Consider the following 26,071-nt stretch of genomic DNA (forward strand, 5'->3'; position numbering starts at 1 on the left):
AGAAAGAAATTACCTTTGCTTACCAGACACAGAGCATTAGAAAAGTAATCTAGCAAAGACTACTTTTATATTATTCTGTGTTTGGTAAGCAAAGGTAATTTCTTTCCAGGTGACAAGATCTTTTGTTCATTTCCGAATGTGTTGTTTTAAAGAGTTTAATGTTGCTGCACATAGTTATTAGTTATGCTATTTAATATTTGTCACACTTCGGTACTCTACGGTCGCAGGTTAGAATCCTGCCTTTGGCAGGGATGTGTATGATGTCCTTAGGTTAGTTAAGTTTAACTACGTTCTACGTTCTAGGTGACTGTTCCATAGTGCCAAGAGCCATTTGAACCACCAACACTTCGGCAAACAAGAAATCATTTTAAGTGAAGATGTTCTTTCTATTTGTCTTCTAAACCGATATGATTTCTACCGTAACAGTGTCATCCGAAAAAGCATAAGGGTATTTTCCGAAGGCATCCTGTCTATTTCTGAATTTGCCTGTTGCCAGTTTCACGGTCTCTCTGATACTGTAATTAAACAAATAGCACTGCTAAACGGTGTAGAATGTATGTACCACAATGTCCTCATAACGTACGTTTCCTACTGGGTATTCTTATTTCTTAAACTTCCACCTCATTTATCGACTTATTGTTCATGAATGTATTCCATTATTATTAGAAAATTTTTTTCCTTCAGTTCGATACGTCCAATTCATTTTACTTCACTTAATTATGTTTATTTCCTACAACTCGTACGCTCCTCTTTCATTGCCTCTGTCATTATCGATCTAAACTCTGAGTTGATTCTCGGAGAAATTTTCTCTTCATTTTAATTTGGACTGTCTCATGTTTAGTACACTACTGTATTATACTTTGCAGTTCACAAAGAAGTGTAAATATACAGCCATCTTACGGCTCCGTATTTGTGTATTGATGGTAACCTTTTGGTAGGTAACGATTTTTTAAATTTAAATATGAGGTACATTTCATAAATAATACACAGGTTGTTGTTGCTGTGGATTGTTCGATACAACAAAAATGAAAATTACGTCAGATATAGTTGGAAAGTTGAGGAAGAAGCACGTGTTTCTGTTGTTACGGTGTGCGCTCTAACATAAAATTGAGCAGAGGTAGAAATGGACCCTACAGGGGTCTCGGGTATTATGGCTGTTGAAGGCTAGCGGCCGTGCATCAGGATGGAAATATTACGCGCCAAAAACCCGACAGATAAACGCAGTGCTTTAAAGGAATTTTGTGGTGAAGTATACAGTGGAACGTAATACACTTGCATGTTGCGTTAATCGTTTTCGTGGTGGTCGTATGAATATAGACGGTAAACAAAGATACGGAAGGCCAAACACGTAAAAAATTGAACGAAGTGTGGAAACTGTGGCAGATGCTCTTGAAGAACACCGCTGTGCTACTTGATGAAGTCTCCGAAGCCTTGGGAATTACCCCAAAATCAGTATTCCGTATTCTGACAAATAATTTGAAGGCGTGAAAAATTTATGCGAGCTGAATCGCACACTGTTTGACTGCTGAAGAAAAGCAGAACGTTTCTGAAACAACTATTCGACCATGAAGGTCAAGGACTATTGGGTCGAATTGTCGCTGTTGATGAAACGTTGATTAGAGACTTTGAACCGGAGTTGAAATCAAAGTCCAATGAGGGGAGAGCTTCAGATTCTCCATATCAGGAAAAAATCGACGCTCTCATTCAAAGCTCAAGAAAATTATGATTTTTGTTTATGATAATGAGGGGTTCATCATGACAGAGTCCCATGTTGAGCACGTGTCTAAGCAGTGTATTATCGTAACTTCATGCAGAACCTGAGAAGAAAAATTAGCAAAACGCGACGTTAGTTGCTCGAGGATGGCCCACTCGTTATTAATGAAAATGATCGGCCGGTTATTGACAATGTCGTCGCTCAAAAAACTGCGCTAATGCGGGTGGGAAGTGTGACCGCGTCGTCCTTACAGCCTACACACCAGTCCACCAGACTTGTTCCCGAAGTTTAAAAAACCTAACCGTGGACATCGTTACCTTTCTCTGGAAAGGCTTTCCACCACTGATATCCGAGCGATTCGACAGATGATGTGACGACTTGGATGGAATAATGGAGCTCCGGAGATGTTGGGATTTAGTCATGGGGAAGCAGGAGACCACACTGAAGGACTGTAAAGAGATATTTAAAAAAATAATAAAATAACCATGTAAAAAACTTGTGTAATTTGTTTATGAAATGTGTCTCGTAATTCGGAAACTGCATCGTGTATTTCAGTTGCTTTCTTTGCGCTTATGTCTCAACTTTAGAACGCTTGAATATCGAACGTATTTTTCACCGAGTGCTGAGTATTCTACGAGATTTACTGTGTCGATTCAGATTCTGTCACTCATATTTCTCTCGTACACAGTTCGTGACATACTCGGGCCGTGTCGTTAACAACGTAAACTTACGTATACGTTTACCATTTGATTACTAGCAGCTGCATCATGGTCGCAGCAGCAGCAGAAATTATACTCTCAGCTCTACCCACAGTAACAGCTCTGTGAAATAGTTCACACTTGCAAAAGGACTTCATTAAAACTTTGTTTTAAATAGATCAGTGGCCGTACTCCATATATTTCCCTAGCTATTGTTCTGTTGCTGCTTTCGAGAAAATGGTTCCAAATCGTCGTGTCGCTCGCAGCGGCACAGGGAAAACAGTGATCAAAGTTCAGAAAACTCCTGTGATCAATGAAAGAAACGTCTACCTAGATAACATAATTCACAATTACAGTGTCTCAAAGATATGACGACAGTATGGTGATTCCAGAGCCTGCCAGAGTAACACAATTAGGATCTTCATGAGCAAAGACAGCCTGTTGAAAATATTCTAAGTGGACGATGCTGTTCTGAATAGCACCAGCACAGGGAGAGAAAAGTCTATCTTGGGGACAGTCTGGCTGCACCAAGGGAAACAACGACGAATGGTGAATATAGGGGCGTCGGTCATAACGATGGCCTTCTAGAGCATCCTAAAGTGATTGGGTGAATAGCACCCGCCCGGAGGCTAGGAGAGACGCTCAAAGTCGGTAGAACTGACCTGTGCAGTTCTGGCGCCGACCTTTATGGCGGCCGGTGGCGTAATATTAGCGGCACTATTTTCTGGTCACGCGTATGGTGGATGCGAGTAGGTCCCTGGGAAGAGACGGCTTCTGCTAGCGCTGGTAACGCCACGTCTCCTGTTGCCCGCCCGTAACTACGACGTGGCGAGGTCGTGACGCTGAGACGTGCAGGGACCATGTATGCTGCACGCGCCAGACCTGCCAGAAGGGCTGCCGATCGCTTTTGCGAAGATCTCTGGTCTAGCACTAACCACACATCTTACATAAAACATTGGTAACTTTCCAGGTTTCCTAACTGGAGAGAGTTGAAAAATTACTGTGACTGACTCCTGCTTACTTCCACAATAACACCAACAATAATATTACTAAGTCTGGTGGATAATACTGCGGTAGCGTTCTCGCTTCCCGCCCCCGGGTTTGATTCTCGGCGGGGTCAGGGATTTTCTCTGCCTCGTGATGACTGGGTGTTGTGTGATGTCCTTAGTTTAGTTACGTTTAAGTAGTTCTAAGTTCTAGGGGACTGATAACCATAAATGTTAAGTCCCATAGTGCTCAGAGCCATTTGTGGATAATACAAAACAGTACTCAACTGGATCAACGGTAGATTTCGCAATGCGCCAGAAGTGAATGTTTTATTTACCATGATGCAGTGTTAGGCCATTCTATTTTAACTGACCGTGCCTATCACGACACTTCTCTGATAAATCTGTAATGTGCCTTTGTCTGCAAACAGCATTTCTTTAGTGCTCGAAAGTTACAAAGAAACAAAAAAAGTTGTTAGTATTGTTTCATCTACATAAAATATATGGTGCAACAATTTTCTGGAAACAGCAATTCAAATTGCCCTCGAAAAACTATTTTCAGAGCGATGAATGACAAATGGTGTCCGTTCTCAATCATCCAATCACAGTGTAGCAACAATGGCGTATCAGTGGTCAGACACAAACATTAATGATAACGAATACGACGTGACGGATAGATAGCCTAGCATTTCCTAACTCATATCGTTCTAAACTTTCTCATTATATTTCCAGCAGTGTTTCAGATGTTCATTGCCGTGACGGTCTAGGGGGTATAGCATTCGACGAGAGAGAGAGAGAGTGAGAGAGAGTATCTCGTTTTTTGGTTTGTTTACCAGAGTTGGAGAAAGGCGAAATAAATGTGACAGACCAATGAGTAGGAATCCAAGCACAAGAAAGAATGCTGGAAGAGAAACTTGGAATGAACTGGCAAATTGTTGTGGCGGTTTGTGAACGGTTCAGGCGTATCGCTGAGTGCTATAGTTGGAGAAAAACCAGCTCCTACGCGTGAGGCGTCGGCTATCAAGTAATTCTGAACAGACTACATTAATCTTCTGTATAAGTTTTCTGGTAAAACCGACTGCGAGACAGAGGATGCTCTGCTGTAGAGATATGCGGTGTTGTCTCCTTTGTCACAGGCAGTTTTAACAAAAACAAAAGGGCATTCAAACCGTTAGATGAATTGTTTCTCCCGTTCATATTGTCTCTCGCTGCGTACATTTTTAAACATAACTTCTATATGCAACAGAGTGGAGCTGATTGTTTTCATCCTCTCAGGCAATTTTCACAGAAAGCGGGAAAGTTGTATTTCTGGCTTACCGGTTTATAATTAGAATACTGCTACAGAATCTGAATTTTCAATAACAATAAACAAATTCAAGTTGAGAGAGAGTGGTAAAAGATGTGGACAGAAGGTGGGAAGAGATGGACAGTGATAAGGGGGGGGGGGGGGGGAGGCGGAGATGACGTACATCCGGTTCCCATTTCTTACATCAGGAGATGACTATCGGCTTGGAGTGGAGTCTGCTTTCAATACAGTGCCACTGAAGTTTGTCGTTGGTCCTGTGATGTCGCCTGGAATTCTGTCCTGAACGGCAGTGACGTTACCTGGAGGTCAGGATTCGCACTCACCAACGCAGGAATTCGGTAATGTGATGATATGACCACTCCCCAACTGGGCTGCCACTGAAAGCGGAGACCAACCCCAGCATCACCTATCCCATTCAGTTACGACTTTTGGTTGAATTTGTTTCAAGATGCTCAAAGTGCTCTTCTCCAGGCACCACTAAGCTTATAACCATCATCCCTGTTAAAACTTAATGCCACATTTATTACAGACTTCCAGGAGATTTATCTGTGGGAGAGGACCTTCGTTCTAGAAATTTCATTTTAGAAGTTAGAATTCCAAGCAATCTTACCCTACCAACAACAACGCTACTATGTAAGAAGCACATTGAGCTGCCGACCGACTGTCATCTCCTGACAGAGATGGTGTTAATCATCCTAAGCTGTAGCCTTAAATCATATCTAAGGCCGTCTGAATGCAGAGAGTATTTTACGAGGAGCAATGGGTAAGTGATGCAACAGATTTTTTCCACGGCCAGGTTTGATTTAAAAAATTAGGAATTTTTGTATGACCTCTAGGAGTATTTCCGCTTCAGCCCCATATAGTTCCATTAAGTTCGTCTATGTGGTGGATCTATATCTAGTCTTCAAAATAGTGTTTTTAAAGGAGAGTCCAAGCAGGGAGCTGTCACTGAGTTTCCGAAGGTGCGTTCGAAACGGAGAGGTCTCGTTGGGTCTCTTTTGGCGGAAAACCAGAGCCTCACAGAGGAGCACTCGCAGAATGTCCATGGAGACATGGCAGCGACCAGAGGGCTGGTAAGGCTATCGTTGCAACAAGATAGGGCAAACCCGTCCGATCTTCTGCATGCCTGCCGGCTGCACGCAACTGTTACTCCTGTAATGCTGGAACGGGTGGACACTCATTGGGGGTGATCGATGGATCACAGACGCCTCGCTGTACAGTTTCACGTCTGTGATGGTAGTACTGACACACTCGCCCACCAGCTGGGGAATTCAAAGATGGGCGCGTACTGGATTCCTCGTTGCCCAGCAGAAGACTATAGTGACTAAGGACGATCTCTGAGGAAATGGTTGCGCGTTACAGGGCTTTGTTGAATACCGTTACTGACGTTGAATCATGCGTTCATCACTTCGAACCGAAACAAAACGGCAATCCGTGGAGTGGAGGCTCACTATCTCTCCTCAGAAGAAAGAGTTCACAACCGCACTCTCAGCAGGTAGTCATGCCGACGTTCTTCTGGTACTCCATAGGGGATATTCTGTTTGGTGTCCTCCCTCATGGTGTAACGGTCAACGCTGAAGTGTATTGTGCTATCCCCGGGAAATTGAAGAAGCCGTACATAGCCACAAGAATGCAAACGAAATTCTCCTTCTCCATAACAACGAAAGAACTCAAACAAGTCTTCCTCATTTACCTCACATCCCGGATTTCGCATCTTCCGACATCTCTTTTTTTTATTTTTTTTATTTTATTTTATTTTATTTATTTATTTATTTATTTATTTTTTTGACAAGTGAAGCATGCACTCCGTGGAAGTAGTACGCGAGTGATGGGAAGATTGTTGATGCAGGAAGACGTTGGCTACAAATTGGACCCGTATTGTGGTATGATGTCAGACGGGCCCTCCCAGTAAGGTGGCGAAAGATCGTCGCATTGAACGGAAATTAATTTGAAATTTAGGTTTTTGTAATCGAAACAGCAGGACTAGGACACTGAAGCGTCAGAGGAACTGGTATAGGCATGCATATTCAAATATAGAGATACGTAAACAGGCAGAATACGGCGCTGCGGTCTCCAACGCCTATATAAGACAACAAGGGTCTGACGCAGTTGAGAGATCGGTTACTGCTGCTACAATGGCAGGTTAATAAAATTCAAGTGAGATTGAATGTGGTGTTGTAGTCGGCGGATGAGCGATGGGACACAGCATGTCCGAGGTACGATGGAGTGGGGATTTTCACACACGACCATTTCACGACTGAACCGTGAATACCAGGAATCCGGTAAAATATCAAATCCCGACATCGCTGCAGCCCGAAAAATATCGTACAAGAACGGGACCAACGACGACTGAAGAGAATCGTTCAGCGTGACAGAAGTGCAACCCATCCACAAACTGCTGCAGATTCCAATGCTGGACCATCAAGTATCAGCGAGCGAACCATTCAACGTAACAGCATCGTTGTGGGCTTTCGGAGCCGAAGGCTCACCATGTGCCGTTGATGACTGCACGACACAAAGCTTTACGCCTCGCCTTGGCCCGTCAACCCTGACAATTGACTGTTAGTGACTGCGAACTTGTTGTCTGGTGGAACGAGTTTAGTTTTGAATTGTATCGAGCGGATGGACGTGTGTGGGTATGGAGACAACCTCGTGAATTCATGGATCCGGCATGTCCGTAGGGGACTGTTGAAGCTGGCTGAGGCTCTGTAATGGTGTGGGGCGTGTGCGACTAGAGTGATACGGGACCTCTGATACGTCTAGATAAGAGTCTGACAGGTGATACGTACGTAAGTATCCTGTCTGATCACCTGCATCCATTCACGTCCATTGTGCATTCCGACGGACTTGGACAATTCCAGCAGGACAAAGCTACACCTCGCACATGCAAAATTGCTACAGAGTGGCTCCAGATAAACACTTCTGAGTTTATACATTTCCGCTTGCCATAAAACTTGCCAGGCATGAATGTAATTGAGCATATGCCCTGCAACGTGCTGTTCAGAACAGATCTTCGCCTCCTTTTACTCTCACGGATTTATCGACATCCCTGCTGGATTCATGGTGTCAGTTCCCTCCAGCACTACTTCAGATATTAGTAGAGCGCATGCCACGTTGTGTTGAGGCACTTCTGCTTGCTCGCGGCGGTCCTACACGATATTTGGTTGGTGTACCAGTTTCAGTGGCTCATCAGTGTATATCGTATTGCGATCGTGAATAAAACCAACCTGCTTTGCAGAAAGAAAGTGTTGCATCACTTAGGAGAGAGAGGGGAAATACCGTGCACGTAAGACATTTTTCAAATATTTCGTATTTTTCGAACTCAATTCAAATGCTGAACACCTTTTTTTGGGCAAGAAATCAATGCTCCACACGTTTATGGCTTCATTTTTGATATGTTACATCGATTTACGTTCCTCCAGCTGTTTTACGAAAGTGTTACATTCTTATATCTTATGATACAGCATTGCACATAAACTGACAAATTCTGTAAAAAAATCAAATTAAGAAATTCGAAACTCAGAATTTATTTAGAATTGAAACACACAAATTTTACAACTTATTAAAGTTTATAAAGACAGAAAATCCTTTTACTGGTAAAACAAAATTATTGGATTTTGGTGTCAACTTGTCTCTGAACACATTTATCCCCTGTTTGAATGGCAGTAGTCGCAAATATACACTCCTGGAAATGGAAAAAAGAACACATTGACACCGGTGTGTTAGACCCACCATACTTGCTCCGGACACTGCGAGAGGGCTGTACAAGCAATCACACGCACGGCACAGCGGACACACCAGGAACCGCGGTGTTGACCGTCGAATGGCGCTAGCTGCGCAGCATTTGTGCACCGCCGCCGTCAGTGTCAGCCAGTTTGCCGTGGCATACGGAGCTCCATCGCAGTCTTTAACACTGGTAGCATGCCGCGACAGCGTGGACGTGAACCGTATGTGCAGTTGACGGACTTTGAGCGAGGGCGTATAGTGGGCATGCGGGAGGCGGGTGGACGTACCGCCGAATTGCTCAACACGTGGGGCGTGAGGTCTCCACAGTACATCGATGTTGTCGCCAGTGCTCGGCGGAAGGTGCACGTGCCCGTCGACCTGGGACCGGACCGCAGCGACGCACGGATGCACGCCAAGACCGTAGGATCCTACGCAGTGCCGTAGGGGACCGCACCGCCACTTCCCAGCAAATTAGGGACACTGTTGCTCCTGGGGTATCGGCGAGGACCATTCGCAACCGTCTCCACGAAGCTGGGCTACGGTCCCGCACACCGTTAGGCCGTCTTCCGCTTACGCCCCAACATCGTGCAGCCCGCCTCCAGTGGTGTCGCGACAGGCGTGAATGGAGGGACGAATGGAGACGTGTCGTCTTCAGCGATGAGAGTCGCTTCTGCCTTGGTGCCAATGATGGTCGTATGCGTGTTGGGCGCCGTGCAGGTGAGCGCCACAATCAGGACTGCATACGACCGAGGCACACAGAGCCAACACCCGGCATGATGGTGTGGGGAGCGATCTCCTACACTGGCCGTACACCTCTGGTGATCATCGAGGGGACACTGAATAGTGCACGGTACATCCAAACCGTCATCGAACCCGTCGTTCTACCATTCCTAGACCGGCAAGGGAACTTGCTGTCCAAAACAGTCGAAATCAGTTGAAACAGACTGTCGAAGACGTCTGCGCTGTTGAACGATATAGACCCCTTTGTGTCTGATTATAGTTACTTCCGCTATGTGGCAGCACCATTCAGCACTCTTTGCGCAACTGGATAAAGCGGTGCACGGTATTACTGCGCTGTGCGGCATTGCCCGACTCTCCCCTACTCAACGTCCCTCGTACCCAGATGTCTACTTGTTTTTATAACGTGCCCTTCCGTAACTTTTTCCATAATCGTATGTCGAGTTATAAGTATCTTTGTCTGCTATTTCCCTTCAGCTGCATAGACTGCACCGTCTAGGGGTACAAAGCACCACCGATGTGCCTTACTGCGCGTTTGCATCGGCTTGCAGGATAGCGCAGATGGAACAAAGAAACGGGAAGGACTGCAGCGCGATAAGTAGGAGCGCAGGTGAGCGCGCCGCGCTCAAAACGAACGCCGCGGGAGCCGTATCGGCGTTGTCAATCGGCCGTGCGTCGCGAACGTGACGCTGTCAGCGCCGCCGCCATTGTCCTTTGAGCCATTGTGCGCGCGCCGTACGGAGATCGCGTACAACGGCGCGCCGTCGCTGGCCACGCTGACGGCCGGCTGTCAGCCGCGCTCTGCCCGCTGCCGCTGACGCCGCCGCAGTGGCCGATCGGACGTGAGCGCAGCCTGAGAGACAGCTGTCGGACTCGCGGCCGTCACTGCGACGTAAACGGATTTTCATCTTGGAAAAAAAATGGGATGGAGAAAAAGCCGGACAAAATATTAGTGAGGTGGAAGAGTTTGCGTTAACTCTTGCTGCCGCCACAGCCACAAGGGTTTCCACCCCCTTCCCCCCCCCACTCAAGAGACTCGCTTTTCGGGCCGGCGAGCCTGTCTGTGCGGCAGAGCTTTAGTGGGGCGGGGGGGACAAAAGGGGACAAGAAATAAGGCACAGAGCGCCGGGGCCGTGACTTGCCCCGCGGCCAGCGCACCTAGCGGGGAACAGCGGCGAAATAAGCCTGTCACGGCCGTGACATCGGCAGACGGCGGCTGAATTAATGAAAAACGTCCGCTGGAAAAAAATGGAAGCTGACGCTCCTTTCTTTCTCACCCGACGATCAACAAGGCTGTGTGAACCTTAAGTATTTTTTTTCTGTATGCAGTAATCCCCCCCCTCCCCCCTCTTACTCTCCTCCACCAAAAAAAAAAAGCTGCATGGAATGGAAAGATTTGGAGGTGTCGACTGTTCAGAAAGAGCATGTAGCTACGTCTTTATTTCAGTATAAGAAAGCGGTAATCAGGAGCCCATTGTGCAGTTTCACTGTTTAGAAAACATCATTGCATTCCGCCAAAAGTTGCTGTACTGTGTACTAAACAGGTTTCAATAACATGACACTCAGTAGACGAGTAGTTACTTCAGCACCGAAGCTTCCTTTTTCGACTGATCATAATGTGACTGAAACTGGTTTCGTCAAAGCAAATAGGCGGTGCGGCAGTTCTTGGTGAAATAAAATGTTTTTTAATACATTGAAGCTGTGGAATATTGTTCACGTAAAATTTCGTTTCAACCTTCACAGGTACAAAAGCACCGCCGGCCTTTGCGGCCGAGCGGTTCTAGGCGCTTCAGTCTGGAACCGCGCGACCGCTACGGTCGCAGGTTCGAATCCTGCCTCTGGCATGGCTGTGTGTGCTGTCCTTAGGTTAGTAAGGTTTAATTTGTTCTAGGTTGTAGGGACTGATGACCTCAGATGTTACGTCCGACAGTGCTCAGAGCCATTTGAACCAGTTTTGAACAAAAGCACCATGTAAGCCCGCTTGGTGTTTGTAACACACAACTTGTGCATGTGTGTGTGGTTGGCTCTGCAATGGAATTCTCACGCCTACAATTGATTAAAATAACCCTGCGATTAACAATCTACTCTTAGGAGTTTGCATAAAACGAAGCGTCGTGTTGTTTTCATTTCTCTTCAGTTCAGCACATTAGACAAGTCATTGTACCAGGACATTAGCTATTCACTGAACTGGAGTGCGCGTATCACCTATGGAAATATGGACAGCAGTTGTACTGAACCAGTGATCCCCTCGTTAGGGCATTGGCAATTGTGCGGATGATGTACATGGAGTAATGCTATTCTCTGCCTACACAGTGGACACAATAAGCACTGGTCAAACTCTTGGGGCCGGCCTTGATGGTCGTGCGGTTCTAGGCGCCGCAGTCCGGAACCGCGGGACTGCTACGGTCGCAGGTTCGAATCCTGCCTCGGGCACGGATGTGTGTGATGTCCTTAGGTTGGTTAGGTTTAAGTAGTTCTAAGTTCTAGGGGACTGATGACCTAAGATGTTAAGTCCCATTGTGCTCAGATGCATTTTTTTTTTCAAACTCTTGGGACTCAAATTACCTCAGTACAAGACTTCCGTTTGCTTACTAGCCAGGTACAGAAATCAGACTTAAGTACTCACACTTCAATGTGCCTCAGACTCGCCAAAGAGCTAAAGAATCGTCACTCCTGTAAACTGGGTAACAAATTTGTTGACATAGAAAGGACTCAGGTGATCCGTGCCGAAAGCAACACTTCTCAAAATCTAACTGCCAAATTCACCACTGTGGCTTTCTCCAGCGAAGTATCGAGGTTCATTGTCGGAGGAACTGTCCCCGACAAATCCGCGTAGGGAAGTTCCCATCATCATTGCCACAGAGAAGTCTCTCAACGCCATATCCAGCTCTCTCTCCTGCCCAGTGTCTACCTTTATCTCAGGTGATGAATCCCAACAGCTGTTACAAAAGCGTCATGAATCTGCTACCCAAAATCCTGAATTTCTTATTCCTTTCCTAAGATTTTCTGGATGTTCCGTTTTCCGTCGTACTTCCTCAGCACTCTGCCGATCACGAAAGTGTGTCTGCTGTTCGGCCGGAAGTGCGGCTCATTGCTTTATGTTAGGGCATTCCTTGGTCAGTTCACGACCTTCATTCGTGAACCTGCACATTCCTTCACACAAAAGGATGTCTCTTCGCCTTGTTCTGTGTCCGATGATCTCTCTCCAGGTACGTTATTTTGAATTTTTTTCTTCCCACCCACACTGCGGCGACCAACATTGTAAACCGTTGCCTCCTCGCTTTGTTCTCTCTCAGGGCAGTAAATGTCAACCCCTGAGAACACGTAAAGAGTGATCTAATACAAATCGAAAATATATACTGAATATTAAATGCATAATAACTAAATCATATTGATATCTTGCAGATATGAATGAATCGTAATCGTTTTTTACAACTGCATTCTTATTATTTTTAACTCAATATGTTCCAGTTACTTGATTTAGGTCTCATTAGGGATCTACACAGACAAGACAGATAACTCTTTTTGACTATAAATATTTTGGAATTTGTTTTGTTTAGTGATGATTCTTTTAAGTTACGTTGATATTTACACTTTTTACCTCTACGGAATTGTGATTTACCTTTCCATATTTCCTGTTGCTGGTGATGTGTAATACAGCTAGCTGAAACGTGTTTGGTTACAAACATTATCAATTTATTTGAAAGACGAAGCACCCGTTATTTTTGTCTACAGGATAAAAAGCATTGAAATACGTAAGTAGAGTTGACGTAAATGTTGATGGAATATTAACATTTATGCTTTTCAAATCACCATGCATTATGTGAGGGAGGGTGCACTCTGTCACAGAATGCTACTTAACACGAAGTACACGAAACACAGTAAAGCGTGTGAAAATTTGATAGGAGTTCGTATAGTATTGGTACCTGGGTGACGAGCCATCGTAGTGGGAGGGAGACCCGTAAGTGTAAATATAAAAACTATTCCTCCTTCCCCATGACAACCACTCACACGACTCGTGGAGAGCGAACTAAAATTCAATCCTCAAGTAAACGGGGTGTTTGTCGCCTCATCATCTGATGTTCAAAGACGAGCTGCTACGAACACTCAACGGATTTTTGTAGAGTAGCACGAGTTTCATTAATATTGTACGTACTGGAGCCATGGAGTAGAGCGGAGACCTCCCAACTGTCTAGTATCATCTATTGTGACTGCTGTCGCCTTCTATCATTAAACTTGAAAGAATATGTTCGTCAGTTACCTGTCTGTGTACGATTACGTAATTTAGCGACGAGATGCTTTGTTAAAATTTCACCAAGCTTCCATCGGCTGAGTAATTTCCTGTCATTGGCCAGTGGTAAGTACCGGTCATTACCACTAAACAATGACATCAGTTTAGGTTTACACACTGGGGAAACCTGAGAACCTATCACCAATGTCTTCAATATCTCGAGACACCGGGAGTACTTATGATTTTATTGCCCCTTCAGTTGTGGTCTGAAAGTCTTTTTGGCATTTGTTTCTTACGTAAGTGTTCTGAGCACCGTCAAAATGCACCTCATGTGGTGTCAGTAATTCACTTTATCAACTAACTTCCGTTTGCACACAGGGAATGTGTTAACAACGCCAAGTAACGATACACATGCTGTGCTGCAGTTTAGTAGCTCGTAAAACCCTCGGTAGGGGGTGATACTTGCCGTATGTAGCGCACCCTAACTGGACATTTACAAACTTCACATTTTTTCACTACTCTGGAGAGAACTTTCAATGCCTGGAACAAGGAAGTACCTTCAATAGTTTCACTACATTGACTAATGATGCAGCAAAGCGCAACAGTGAGATACGGAAACAAGGTCTCGAGGATGAAGGTTCCTCCATTCTCCTTCCTCTTCTTTGCAGTCAGCGGAATGAGGAAAGGTTATGGTGGTGATAGTATGTTTTCTATATAGTTAGCTAGTTGAGTCCTCTTCGAGACCATAAGAGCCGCTTCTCCATAGGAATGCCACCGTTGATACATGCAGGTAATGACAGCCTTAAGACTAGCTACTACCTCTTTGAATATTATCACTCGGCATCAGCACTTGTAAAACCGGTTCTCTGCCGTTATTTTAACAAGCGTGGAGAATATTCGAAATGCGTCTGACAAATTAAGTGACAGAATACTGGAATATACATTTTAATGTACGAGGGACATATTCCATACTTAAAGGCAAATTTATACACAAAAACTGCGTTTTTGCAAACTAACTCTTAAAACATTTCGACATAATCTCCACTAATATTAATATACTTACTCCAACGCTGAAGTACTTTTTTTTATGCCTGATGCAAAGAAATTGAGACACTTTCGCAGAAATTGTAGAGCCTTCTCATTGTTGCTGAGCTATTTTCCACGTGTTGCCACACTGAGTGGGCAAAATAAATGAAAGTCCGAGGAGGACATGTGTGGATTGTAGGAAGGATGTGGTTGTATGCGCCAACACATTTTTACAATGGTTTCTTGGGTCAGCCGGGCGATTTGAGGGCGAACTTTGTAGTGCAGCAATAACACCTTTTTTCTTAGAGATCCGCGAGGTTTTCCTCTCATTGCTAGCTTTACTTTGTTCATCAGCATGTCTGAGTAGTAGGCACTGTTTATTGTACGATGATGATCCAAATAATCTCGAAAGACGACACTTTCAGCATTTCGAAACACGGTCAATATGACTTCTCCCGCTGATACTTGCGTTCTGAATTTCTTTCGGACAGGCGAGCTAGTGTGCTTCCATTCCATGGTTTATCTTTTGAACACTTGTTCGAAATTGTTAACCAAATTTTCGTCACACTTCACAGTCTTGTTTAGAAAAAGGGTCACTTTCCCTTTCATAGACATGGTCTGTAAATGCTTTTAAGACTTGTTTCCTTGGTTGCTGCGTTAACACTTTCGGTCCCACTTTTCACCTGTTTCGTTGAACTTGTTACTGATAACGTCATGAACTGTGCCAACACCAACTGCAGCATTTTTTGCTATATGTTGAACTATAGCACGTCGGTCATCACGAATAATGTCGTCAATGTGGATTTAAAGCGAAGGATTTGACACTTCGTCAGGCCGTACAGAACGTTGCTCGTCAGTCCCTGAGATTCGACAGTTTTTGAACTGCTCTAACCACTTACGAAATTTTTCAGCGGTTCATACAGCTTTCACCAAAAAGTAAAATCATTTCAGAAAAGATTTAAACCGGTTTCTCTCTTTTAGAAACAAAAAAAAAAAAAAAAAAAAAAAACGCATCACTGAACGTTTTGTCAAGGAATGTCGAAACTTAAAGCAGACACAGCATCATTAAATGCATTATTGAGGTTATAAACAAAATAATTTTTATTCGTCAGGCACTATCATATCATACTAGTGATGCAAACCTAAGGTCATGAAAGTGAAAAACTCATACTACCAACTGTTTCATTGCTACACCACTTTATCTTTTCAATTATTGAATACTCTTGTAAGTTCTGGACAACTCCGCACAGAGCGTGTAACAAGGAATATGGTAAAATCTCGATTAATTTGAACAAAATAAGTTTCCTGGACCAGTGACTTAAAAAAAAGTATCGTTAAAATTATATTAAAATGATTTCAATAAAACAGCCTGCAGCGCATTTTTTTTTACTCTGAAAGTAAGTGTATTACATACTGTCAGTGGTTGATGAATGAATGCAATCACTGAAGTGACCTAAAATAAATGATTTGCAGATCCTTGATACAGCAGGAGCAGGTCGCACGGAGTGTGAAACATTTCTGAGCGGAGCTAAACCGCTGGTGAAACCTCCGGTCTGCGGCTCCTGTTTATCCCCACCAGTAGCCAATAGTAGAGCGCGTTACCATAATATGTGAGAACTGTTTGTATTCGTACATTGTTGTAAGTTAAAGGCATATGAACCATTGGGGTTGATTACGAAAATGTGTAAAACACGTGCGTTTTAAATAAACCCTTCTCAAAGAGAGAACATCTCGACCAATGACACCGGCTCTTTTCAGTACGTACTGCTCTCTACAGGGGCTTGTATCAGCGTGAGTGTGGCAGGACACTTAATAGGACACCAGCTGGCACTAAGGAGACGAATGAAGGAATGCGAGACTATATGCTCCTACGTCAGCCAAGGATGTTGGGGCATCCAGTCGGGAGCAGTTTGGAAATCGATAAGCACTGCCTCCAGTTATAGACGTCGTTATCTACGACTGTCGTTTAAGTGCGCATAAATGTTATAGCTGGCTGATTTACTGTTTAATTAAAATAACTGTAAAATTATCGTTTAAAAAATCAATGCCATTTCTTCCAAATCGATTGTCTAAGACATGAGATCTTGAATACGGGTTACAGAATGCAGCACACATTTCGTGCAGATAAGCAATTTGTACGTCGAGGTTGCACTGAAGAATTAAATATTAACGTAAAACGAGCAATAAAGTTGATAACAGCAGTGTCACACTGTTAGCCAGTAAGCTGTGTGTTTTGCATATGTATATGTAAAAGGCAACTGCAGAAAATTCTCATCATCTACCATACTGCTCCCGACTGGGTGCCGCAACGTCTTTTGCTGACATCGGATCATACCGACTCGCATTTGTATTCTTGATGGCCAATTAGCGTCCTATCTACCATCTCTCTCTCTCTCTCTCGCTCGCTCGCTCGCTCTCTCTCTCTCTCTCACACACGCACGTTGATACAAGCACGTGTACAACTGAAATGAGACAGTCTTATCTAGTAATGCACGTAAACGATGTGTACTAATTTTAATTATTAACAACCTGAGTTGCACCGTTTACCTAAAATTTAACTAGGTTTTAGTTGTGAAACCCAACCTTCTTCAGAATAACAGTAGTTACCGTTTGTCCACAGTTATTCTGGAGAAGTTTGTGTTATCCCTACTGAAACCTAGGTAAATTCTAGGTACACGGTGCAACTGAGGCTGTTGATAATTAAAATTTAAACAGTTGCTGACACGGCCGCTAAATGTTGAAGATATTCAACTATGTGTACTTCTTGTATCCCAAACTTAAAAAAATAAACGTTCACACACAATTCTCACAGCTTATAGTAAGGGCTCTCTACTATAGCTTGTGGTAACGTTACACAGACGGCGGTGAGCAAAGCTTTCACCATAAAACCATAAGCAACTGAGCTCCGCTAAGGCGTGTTCCATACCCGTCTTCAAAGAGGCCTGCTTCACCCCAGGACGTATAAGAGCCACATATTTTATGCTTTTTAAGTCTCGTTTGCCGAGTAAAGTAAATGGTCTGATGACAGTCTTGTAAGAGACTGAAACCAGTCACCAAGTGAAATGTATACATCTGATTTGGTTTGGTGTCACAGATCTTAACTGTCAATGTATCATTGTTAATACTTGTTTGGAAATCAAACTGCCTTTTCCTGCTGCTAGTTACTTTATTAATCCCATACGCTTTTCGCCTTCTTTTCTAAGGCATCATCAGTGGGATCTATAATGATGCAGTTTTGTTAGTTACAGATTATCAAACAGTTCACTTCTCGTTTTTTGTAAAAGTGTAATTACCTACAATTTGCTATCTGCTTTTCCTCCCATCTGGTCTGGTGGTCGCTCTACAACTTTTATCACTGTTCTATATTCACATCTTTGTGTTTTCGCCATCCACACTCTGTTCACCATGTTTCTCACTCTTTTTTTTTTTGCGGACTATCGTTCTTCTGTCACTTGATACAACTATTTCGTCGTATACTTCTTTTCACAGCGTAAATATTGCGACTACATTACGTGTTTCATCGTCTTTGGTATGTTTACCTATGTGTTGCCACCCTAACGAAGTATATGCTCGTTACTGTGTGTGTGTGTGTGTGAGAGAGAGAGAGAGAGAGAGAGAGAGAGAGAGAGAGAGAGAGACAGACAGACAGACAGACAGAGGGGGGGGATAGAAAAGAGAGTGATAAACATGATGAACATCGTGTGGATGGCGAAAACACAAAGACGTGAATATAGAACAGTGATAAAAGTGGTAGTGCGAACGCGAGACCAGATGTGAGGAAACGCAGATCAGCAAATCGTAAGTAATTCGATTTTTACAAAAAATGGAGACGTGAACTGTTTGATAATCTATAACTAACAAAATTGTATCATTATAGATCCCACTGATGATGCCTTAGAAAAGGAGAATGCGAAACGCGTATGGGATTAATAAAAAACTAGCAGCAGGAAAAGTTAGTTTGGTTTGCAAAACAAGTATTTATATGCTTGCTACGGAGGATGGTCACACAAATTTATCATTGTTAACTTCGTTACACGCGATTGCTTGCTTATGGTCTCTTTTCAGCCTTCAGTGGAACTTCATTAATACTGTTCCTCTCTTTCCTCAACAGCTCGATGCGAAGAAGAGTCCGCTGGCCCTGTTGGCGCAGACGTGCAGCCAGATCGGCGCAGACTCGCCTAGCAGCAAGCCTCTGATCCCGCCGCTGGAGAAACAGCCGTCCTCGAAGTCGTCCTCGTCCTCCGCCTCCACGCTGAAGAACGATTCCTCTACCGGTGGGAGTGGCGGGGCGCGCGACAAGTCTTCGCCGGCGTCTTCGGCGGGCAGCGACTTGAGCGTCAAATCGAGCTTCAAGCCTTACGAGTCTTCAGTGTCGCAGCAGCACCACCAACAACGAGACAAGACTGGATCGCCGCAGGAGGACCGCGCGGCTGCCACGAGCGGCGGTGGGAACGGTTCTGGCCGGGTGAGGACGCCCGCGTCGACAAAGAGCGGCGGCCGCTGCGGCAGCAACCAGAGCGCTTCCTCGCCCAGGTCTTCGCCGGTGGTCGGCCGGAAGACGCCGGCCAGCGCCGCTGCTGCTGCCGCGGCGGCAGCTGTCGCCGCCGCCAGCAGCGCGGCGTCTGACGCAAAGTCGTCGTCGGAGAGCCCGCTGGCTGCGACGACCAAAGTGGGATTCAGTCCGGTGGCGTCCAGCCTGCTCGACCCCACCGCGTCTTTGAAGGACATGCCGCTAGGCACTTTCAAGCCGACCGCCTCGTACCTCGGCGCCTTCCCCCACTTCCCCGTCGACCTGATGGCGGCGGCAGCAGCCGCGGCCGGAGGCGGCGCCGCGGCGCACCTCAAGGGCTCGCCGTACGTGAGCTACGCGCGCATGAAGACGCCGTCCGGCGTCGACACGCTCGTCCCCGTGTGTAGGGACCCGTACTGCACCGGCTGCCAGCTCAGTTCGCAGCTCCTGGCGGCGGCAGCGGCGTCGTCGACGGCGGGCGCCGGCAAGGGGTGCCCGGGGGGCTGTGCGCAGTGCGACCACGCCGGCAAGGCGGCCTTCCTGCCCGCCGCCGCGGCCGCCGCCGCCTACGCCACTGCGCACGCGCAGCTCGCGGCTCTCGCGTCGCACCTGCCGTACGTCTGCAATTGGATCGGCAGCGCCGCACCCTCCGCCTCTTCCGCCGCCGACGGCTCGGCCGCTGCCGCTGCGGCTGCCGCGTCCGGTTACTGCGGCAAGAGGTTCGCCACGTCGGAGGAGCTGCTGCAGCACCTGCGCTCGCACACGGAGGCGGCGGTGTCTCCGCTGTTCGCGCACCGCGCCTACCCCACGCCGCCCCTCAGCCCGCTGGCGACGGCGCGGTATCACCCCTACGGCAAGCCGACCCCGGGCGCCCTGCTGCCGCCGGGGTTCCCCTTGCATCCTCACCCTGGGCTGCCGCCTTACTTCTCGCCCTACTCGCTCTACGGACAGCGGCACCCGTGAATTGGCGGTCCGCCGATCGCGCTTCAAATCGTCCCCCGTGGAAGCTACGGGACACTTGTGAATATAAATATAACCAAAGTGTATACTGAGGAGTCTGAGCAAGTGACAAGGCTCGTCCGAGTGGCAGTTACTTCACTGGTACATAAAATCAGTGTGGACAAGAATAACGATTGTACATTAAAGTACTGAATGCCTTGTACACTGGTATGATTTTTCACTTTACAACACAGTGTTCGCTATAATTGATGAGACATATCTCATGTTTACAGCTGACTTTGTCAATAAATATTTATCCTAGCAAGACCTTTGCCAATATGATCAAAGATACTCGTTATATAAAACTGCTAGTACAATGAGTGTACAGTTAATTTCGCTGCGTAATTCGTACTGTGAAATGTATTTAAATGCAATATGACTGATCACGATCTAATGAATACCACAAATTGTATCATTAGGAGCTGTTTTATCCATCATTAATTTTTAGGTACTGTACGAGTAACTACTTTCGGTCTTCAGTCTCTGTTTACATCCTCTATACCTTCAGCTGTTCATTGCACCACCACCACCCCCACTTCTTCACCAGTTAATGTTTTTCATACCTGCGGATGCAGTTTTGGTATATCCATACGATCCTCTTGTCCAAAAGTCCCTAGACCATCAACCGTAGTGAACCTGAACAACAACCTACTTTAGTGATAAGTTCTCACTTGTATTTCACCCAACCCACAACCACTTAAAAATTGCTGTGGCAGGCGTTTCGGGTGAGAGTAGCTCTTTTTGGTAGCTCTTTGTGTCGGTCATTGTTGTTGTTTAAGATTTTCTTGTTGAGGATCCAACTGCAAACTAAAATTACTGTCCTTGTGTAAACCTCTTTCGATCATATTGTATCATACTGAAATAATTCCCCTTTCATTTTCGCCGTAGCTTACTTCATGGGAAAAAAATCTACATATTAAAGGTCGTAAACTAAATAACCACCATGAAAATATATACTTCTGTGGCACTGTGTAACGTATATTTTACGTATAGGTGAAATCTGTTTCGTCAAAGTGGTGGTAGGTAGCCATAAACTTAATAATTATGCTTCGTTCCATTTCTCGGGAATTAGCAAAAGCGTTTCTTGGGATGATTACTCTCGTGTTTTACAGTGTAAAGTCATGTTTTCCAAATTTACTCCACAGGAGATGTTCCCTGTGTAAAATCTTTGACATACCGCACAACATCCTTTGAGGTAATAGTGTAAGTACTTACTGTGCTTAATTATTGGTACACCAACACCAGTACAAGCTCGTAGGAAGTTGGGTTCTCGATTAAGTTTATTATAAAACTTAACTAGTTAATGCAGAAACTACTTCGAAATTAATTTTTTCACGTTTCACACCAGGGAAAAAGCTCTTCCCGGCTGCACATTGACATGCAATGTCTGGATACGAAAACAGTTGAGAACATGCCCTGTATTGCTGTTTGTTTTGTGTTGAATCTGCGTTAGAGGGTAGAAAACTCTAGTTCTTGAGCAACAACCTTCTTACAGTAATGATTACATCTGTAACTACACACTGATCGGCGAATTTGCGAATAGCAACTTCCACGGGATAATATTACTTACTGGGTGATGTCTACAAATGCTAAATGGTCCCCCGCAACTCATGCACGTGTGTGGTCATTGGCTGTAGGTTTTCAAAACCATTCGTTATTCAAAGACTGAGGCAAGCGAATAAATGTATATATAATGCATATTGGACTGAAAGTGTTTGCTTCTCGTTCTGTTCAAATACATATATACAGACCTGTTAAGACGTATTGCATATATAGAAGTGGAGAAAATACGCTACTGGGAATCTGGCTCAGTTGTGAGTTCCTTTCAGAATGACTGCAGTGGCAGTTACCTAAAGTTACCCCACTGGTCACGATACGTTGAACGTTGTATTCATTGAGTCTGGAATCACAGTGGAACTTTTCTCAAGTAATGCACTTCATTATACGAAAAAATGATATTTTCTTTCGTCGCACTGCAATCTTAGTCTACCATCGTTATAAAAAGTGATAAAACAATTTACTGTACAATTCACCAATGTGCCCTCCAATGAAGAACATTCAGAATTACTCAGCATGTGTTTTTGAAGTTGTCATACCACTTGTTTTAGGTATTTGACATATTATGCTACTTCACTTCCTGGTTTGAAGATGTCTTCTTTCTGAGATGTCCACTTAAGTTTCCATATCTTAGTTGGACTATATTGTAGTCATAATTAAAGGTTTATAGTGAAATATTTTAGCGATGTTGTTGAATTTAGCAAGTACGCTGCACATTTTATGAATTACATGATACTGAGACAAATGTTCACTACGGAACTGTGTTGAAAAATGTAATAATGAATATTGGTTGATAATCTGTAGGTGATAATGTTTTGTTAAATTTCTTGGTAGAAATACTCAGAAAAAACCAAATGTGCATAGCGTTGTTTACTCCATCAACAGTCCACAGGAATGAAAGGGACATTATCATTGGATGCAGATAATGCTTCTGAGCTGTTCAAATACTGCAGTCTTAATGTCTAGCTCGTGACTATTACCTGAGATGCATGTAATTGTTCATGTACTTTCGTGTATAATTGTCTACTCTACTTGATTCATAATGTAGCCAAAGCTAATGAACCTAATTTTTTATCGCTCTATGTTATTTTGGATGTGTGCGATATGAAAATAAATAATTTAAATCTGCAAAATAGTTAATTCTTTCCATCTACCACTGTACTACTGCAGTAAAAGCAAAGTAAATTAGTGGAACAAACTGTAATACCAAATATTATTATTTAAACATAAAATAAAGTATCGACACAAGAGGTAAACGTATCTGCTAATGAAGTTCGTAAGTGTTGAAGGATAATGCAATACTATTTTAGTCACAGCTCTATCACTCTTAGAACGGTATATACGTAAAAGTGCCCACAAATGACATACCAAAAACGCTCATCATAAGTTTTGCAGTAATGCCTGAAATACTTCCTAAGCATCTGATTCAGTCGAATGTTCCGCTGTTGCCTGACATCCAACCAGTCACCGTTGTAGTACCTGTGCGATAGCTGACACGATTATCATGACGACGACGAAGATGGCATGTCAGAAACGAAATTTAATCTAGCAAGGTCCTCAATACGCCCTTGTAGGATTGAGAAACGACGCAGAAAAGAGATGTTTGACGTTAGTACAGAATGAATCAAATTAGAAGAAGACGTTTATCGGTCAGAAGAAAAGTAGGAAATAACAGGTAATTGTGGCACATGAGATGGTTGAAAGAGAACCGAAATAGAGATAAAAAACATAGGTATAGTGTTGACATGTGACAGATATTGCTTAGCTGAGAGAGAGAGAGAGAGAGAGAGAGAGAGAGAGAGAGAGAGAGAGAGAGAGGGCAGAGAGAGAAGATGCATCAATAATAACAGGTAACGATTAATCATCGTTTACATTACCCTTGCTGCTTGGCTTTACAGTTGCGGTGTGACGCAGTTCGTATTTGAGGTTCCCAAAGCCCCCCACGCGAAAATTGCAGGATAGAAAAATGCGGCTATCCAAGAGTTTGTGTGGGTGGAAACGTTCTTTGATTTGTCAAAATGTTTGATTATTGTGCCATCAACTAATCCATTGTGATGTAAATGGCTCGTTCGACCAATTTCTACCCGGGTTCCAGACAATATAGCTGCCCAATATGTACCAGGTGAGTGGCGCTAGTGTCTACGACTCGGCTAATGAGTTACCCCGAAGTAACGTTTCCTAGCGAGTGGTTGAACACACAATCATAGCTGTCCTAATCCCGTTATTATATAGATTATCTACTTACTTTTGTTCCCACTTGTTACTTTGTCATTTATGTTTCTTAGATGGGCTTTAACTACGTTCACAGCCATGTTAGATCCTTGAAAACTTTCCTTAGATATTCCATGAGGCCTAGACGGCAAACAGAGGAACGTAGCTCACAAAAAGCACATAAACATCTTCGTCTCGTGAGCCGACGGAGTATATAGATGTTTATGGGCTCTTCCATAATCCACATTGGCAGTCACAGGAATTGGATATGTTGTAGTTGAATAACACCTTGAAACAATTACTGAGCAGATCAGTTCCACGATAGTCCATTACGTTTTTGTGATCTCTCTTGTAAATATGATGAACGATCGCCTTTTCCTTGTTTTTTGAATTCCTTCCTCCTAGGCTGTTGGCACTTGGTTGTTGGAGTCTCGGACTCCCTGTTCACCCTCTTAAAAATCATCGGGCGGGCTTCCATTAATACCTGCCTTTTCCTCCACTTTACCAGTATGCATCGATAGTGACTTACCATTGGATTACACTTTCAATTCTCCAACGATATTCCGTTAATTCATCGTAATTATCTTAGTGTTATGTTCTCCTGGGTCTTACTTACTTGTTGGCAAATGGGAAATTCAAAGCTTCTGCTACATTTATTCAGTCTTTTCTCTTCTCCCACATGTCTTATTAGGGTTCTCCAATTCTACCGCGGAGGTGTTTCCTTTTTGCTTTTCTGATAATTTCATTTTGAGTATTACCATACTTTGCTCCCAGTAGAATGTTGCCACAATTAGATCTGTTTTGCTTTCTCCTCTCAATCTAAACCTCCAAACAGTCTTCCTTTAATTAGATGACTACATTTGCGTTTTTTGCTTGTATCTCTTTCTATTCTTGTTCTGGGTAATTTTGCGAATCCTACTGGAGTTATGTCAAAACAGTTGTTAATTAGTAAATGAAATTATTCTTTTTTTGATGATTGCGTTAAGAATATTGGCACAACTGTGCACTACGTTCTCCAGCTTGCGCCTCACTATTTCCTCGCTGTCGTCGTTTTAGACGGCTTCGTACTAGGATTACTCAACCTGTGATATTTTCGAATCTGGAAGCCAGATACTTTTTCAGATTTTATTTGTTTGGGGCTAACAACTACAGTTCATGCGGTTGCTTGAAAATACGTTGCCGATATTGACAAACCTTGTACCGAGCATTAAACAGGTAATAGTCTAGCATCACTGCAGCTGCTATCATCTTGTATGGTGTCCTTCAGAGTTCTGCTGGATATTGTGTGTTTTTACCAACCATTTATAATGGACTGACGATGTTCAGGCACAGTCGAGGACAAAGTTAAAATTTGTACCCTGTGGCCAATATGGTTCTTTCTCCGCCAGGAATGAGTGAAGGTAAGACCAAAGAATAATATCATCCAATTACACGGTCATTCCAATTTCTTCACACCTCAGAGAAATAGGATTGTATGAATATCTCGAGAAAATGTGTCTTCGGATCAAACCTTATTCGCTAACAACTTCGCCATCGTCTAAGACGACAATGGTCCATTTCATTCCGCTAGCTTTCTCATGTTGTTTAACGAACAGGGTGGTGAGTGTAAATGGCATTGGGGCTAGGCTGGTTCTATTCCAAAGTACCGTCATCCAAGATGGCGGCCTTGACGACGAGTTGTAAGTAGATAACTCGAACTTTGGACCGTTGCCATTTCCTGGGGGGAGGGGGGGTTAGGTTAGTGGAGGTAGCCCAACTGAGCTTCTTCCCGCCAAAATTCAAACTTCCCGCCAAAATCCGCCATCTTGATTGACTTCACTGTGTGTGTGTGTGTGTGTGTGTGTCTGTGTGTGTGTGTGTGTGTGTCGTCGTACTCCTTTTCAAGGTCCAGACCGCCACCTCTTCCTAGGAACCGGCGCTGAGTTTGAATTCTGGCAGTAAAGAAACGTCACTTACGCTTTCGCTGCCCATCTCAGAAAATTGGGAGGAAAGAAAGGACGCTTGTTCTAAACTCAGCCACCTGACCGCTACTTCCTCCTAGGAATCGGCGCCAAGTTTGAATTCTGCCAGTAAACAAAGCTCACTTGCGTTTTCACTACAAACATAAGAAAATTGCAGCAAACGGAGCTCATCACCACCACTAATCTAAGTCACCAACCGCCACCTCCTCTTAGGGGCAGGTGGTAAAAGGACATTAACCCCCTCAAGGCTGATGGAGAGAGGAAGGAGTGTACTTTATTTATTTGGGAGCAATTTATTTAGGGATGGAGTCTATGTATCACAGAACACACGCTCTGACATGCCCCACATCATACAGACCTGCAAACTACTACAACATAACTCGTAAGGCTCTACACACACTCATTCTA

At 44.3% G+C, this 26,071-nt stretch overlaps 1 protein-coding gene across 2 annotated transcripts in view; it reads left to right on the forward strand.

The window, feature by feature from the left end:
* LOC126267172 (zinc finger protein Noc-like) overlaps positions 1-22,624 on the forward strand; it is a 109,920-nt gene extending 87,296 nt beyond the window's left edge. For both annotated transcript variants that reach the window (XM_049972131.1, XM_049972132.1), the window contains one exon: positions 18,537-22,624. In XM_049972131.1, coding sequence (XP_049828088.1) covers positions 18,537-19,898 — 1,362 coding nt within the window. In that variant the 3' untranslated portion in view covers positions 19,899-22,624. The remainder of the gene's footprint in view (positions 1-18,536) is intronic.
* The last annotated feature ends 3,447 nt before the right edge of the window (positions 22,625-26,071 follow it).

Source organism: Schistocerca gregaria, chromosome 4 (assembly GCF_023897955.1).
Source record: "Schistocerca gregaria isolate iqSchGreg1 chromosome 4, iqSchGreg1.2, whole genome shotgun sequence".
Taxonomy (NCBI): Eukaryota; Metazoa; Arthropoda; class Insecta; order Orthoptera; family Acrididae; genus Schistocerca; species Schistocerca gregaria.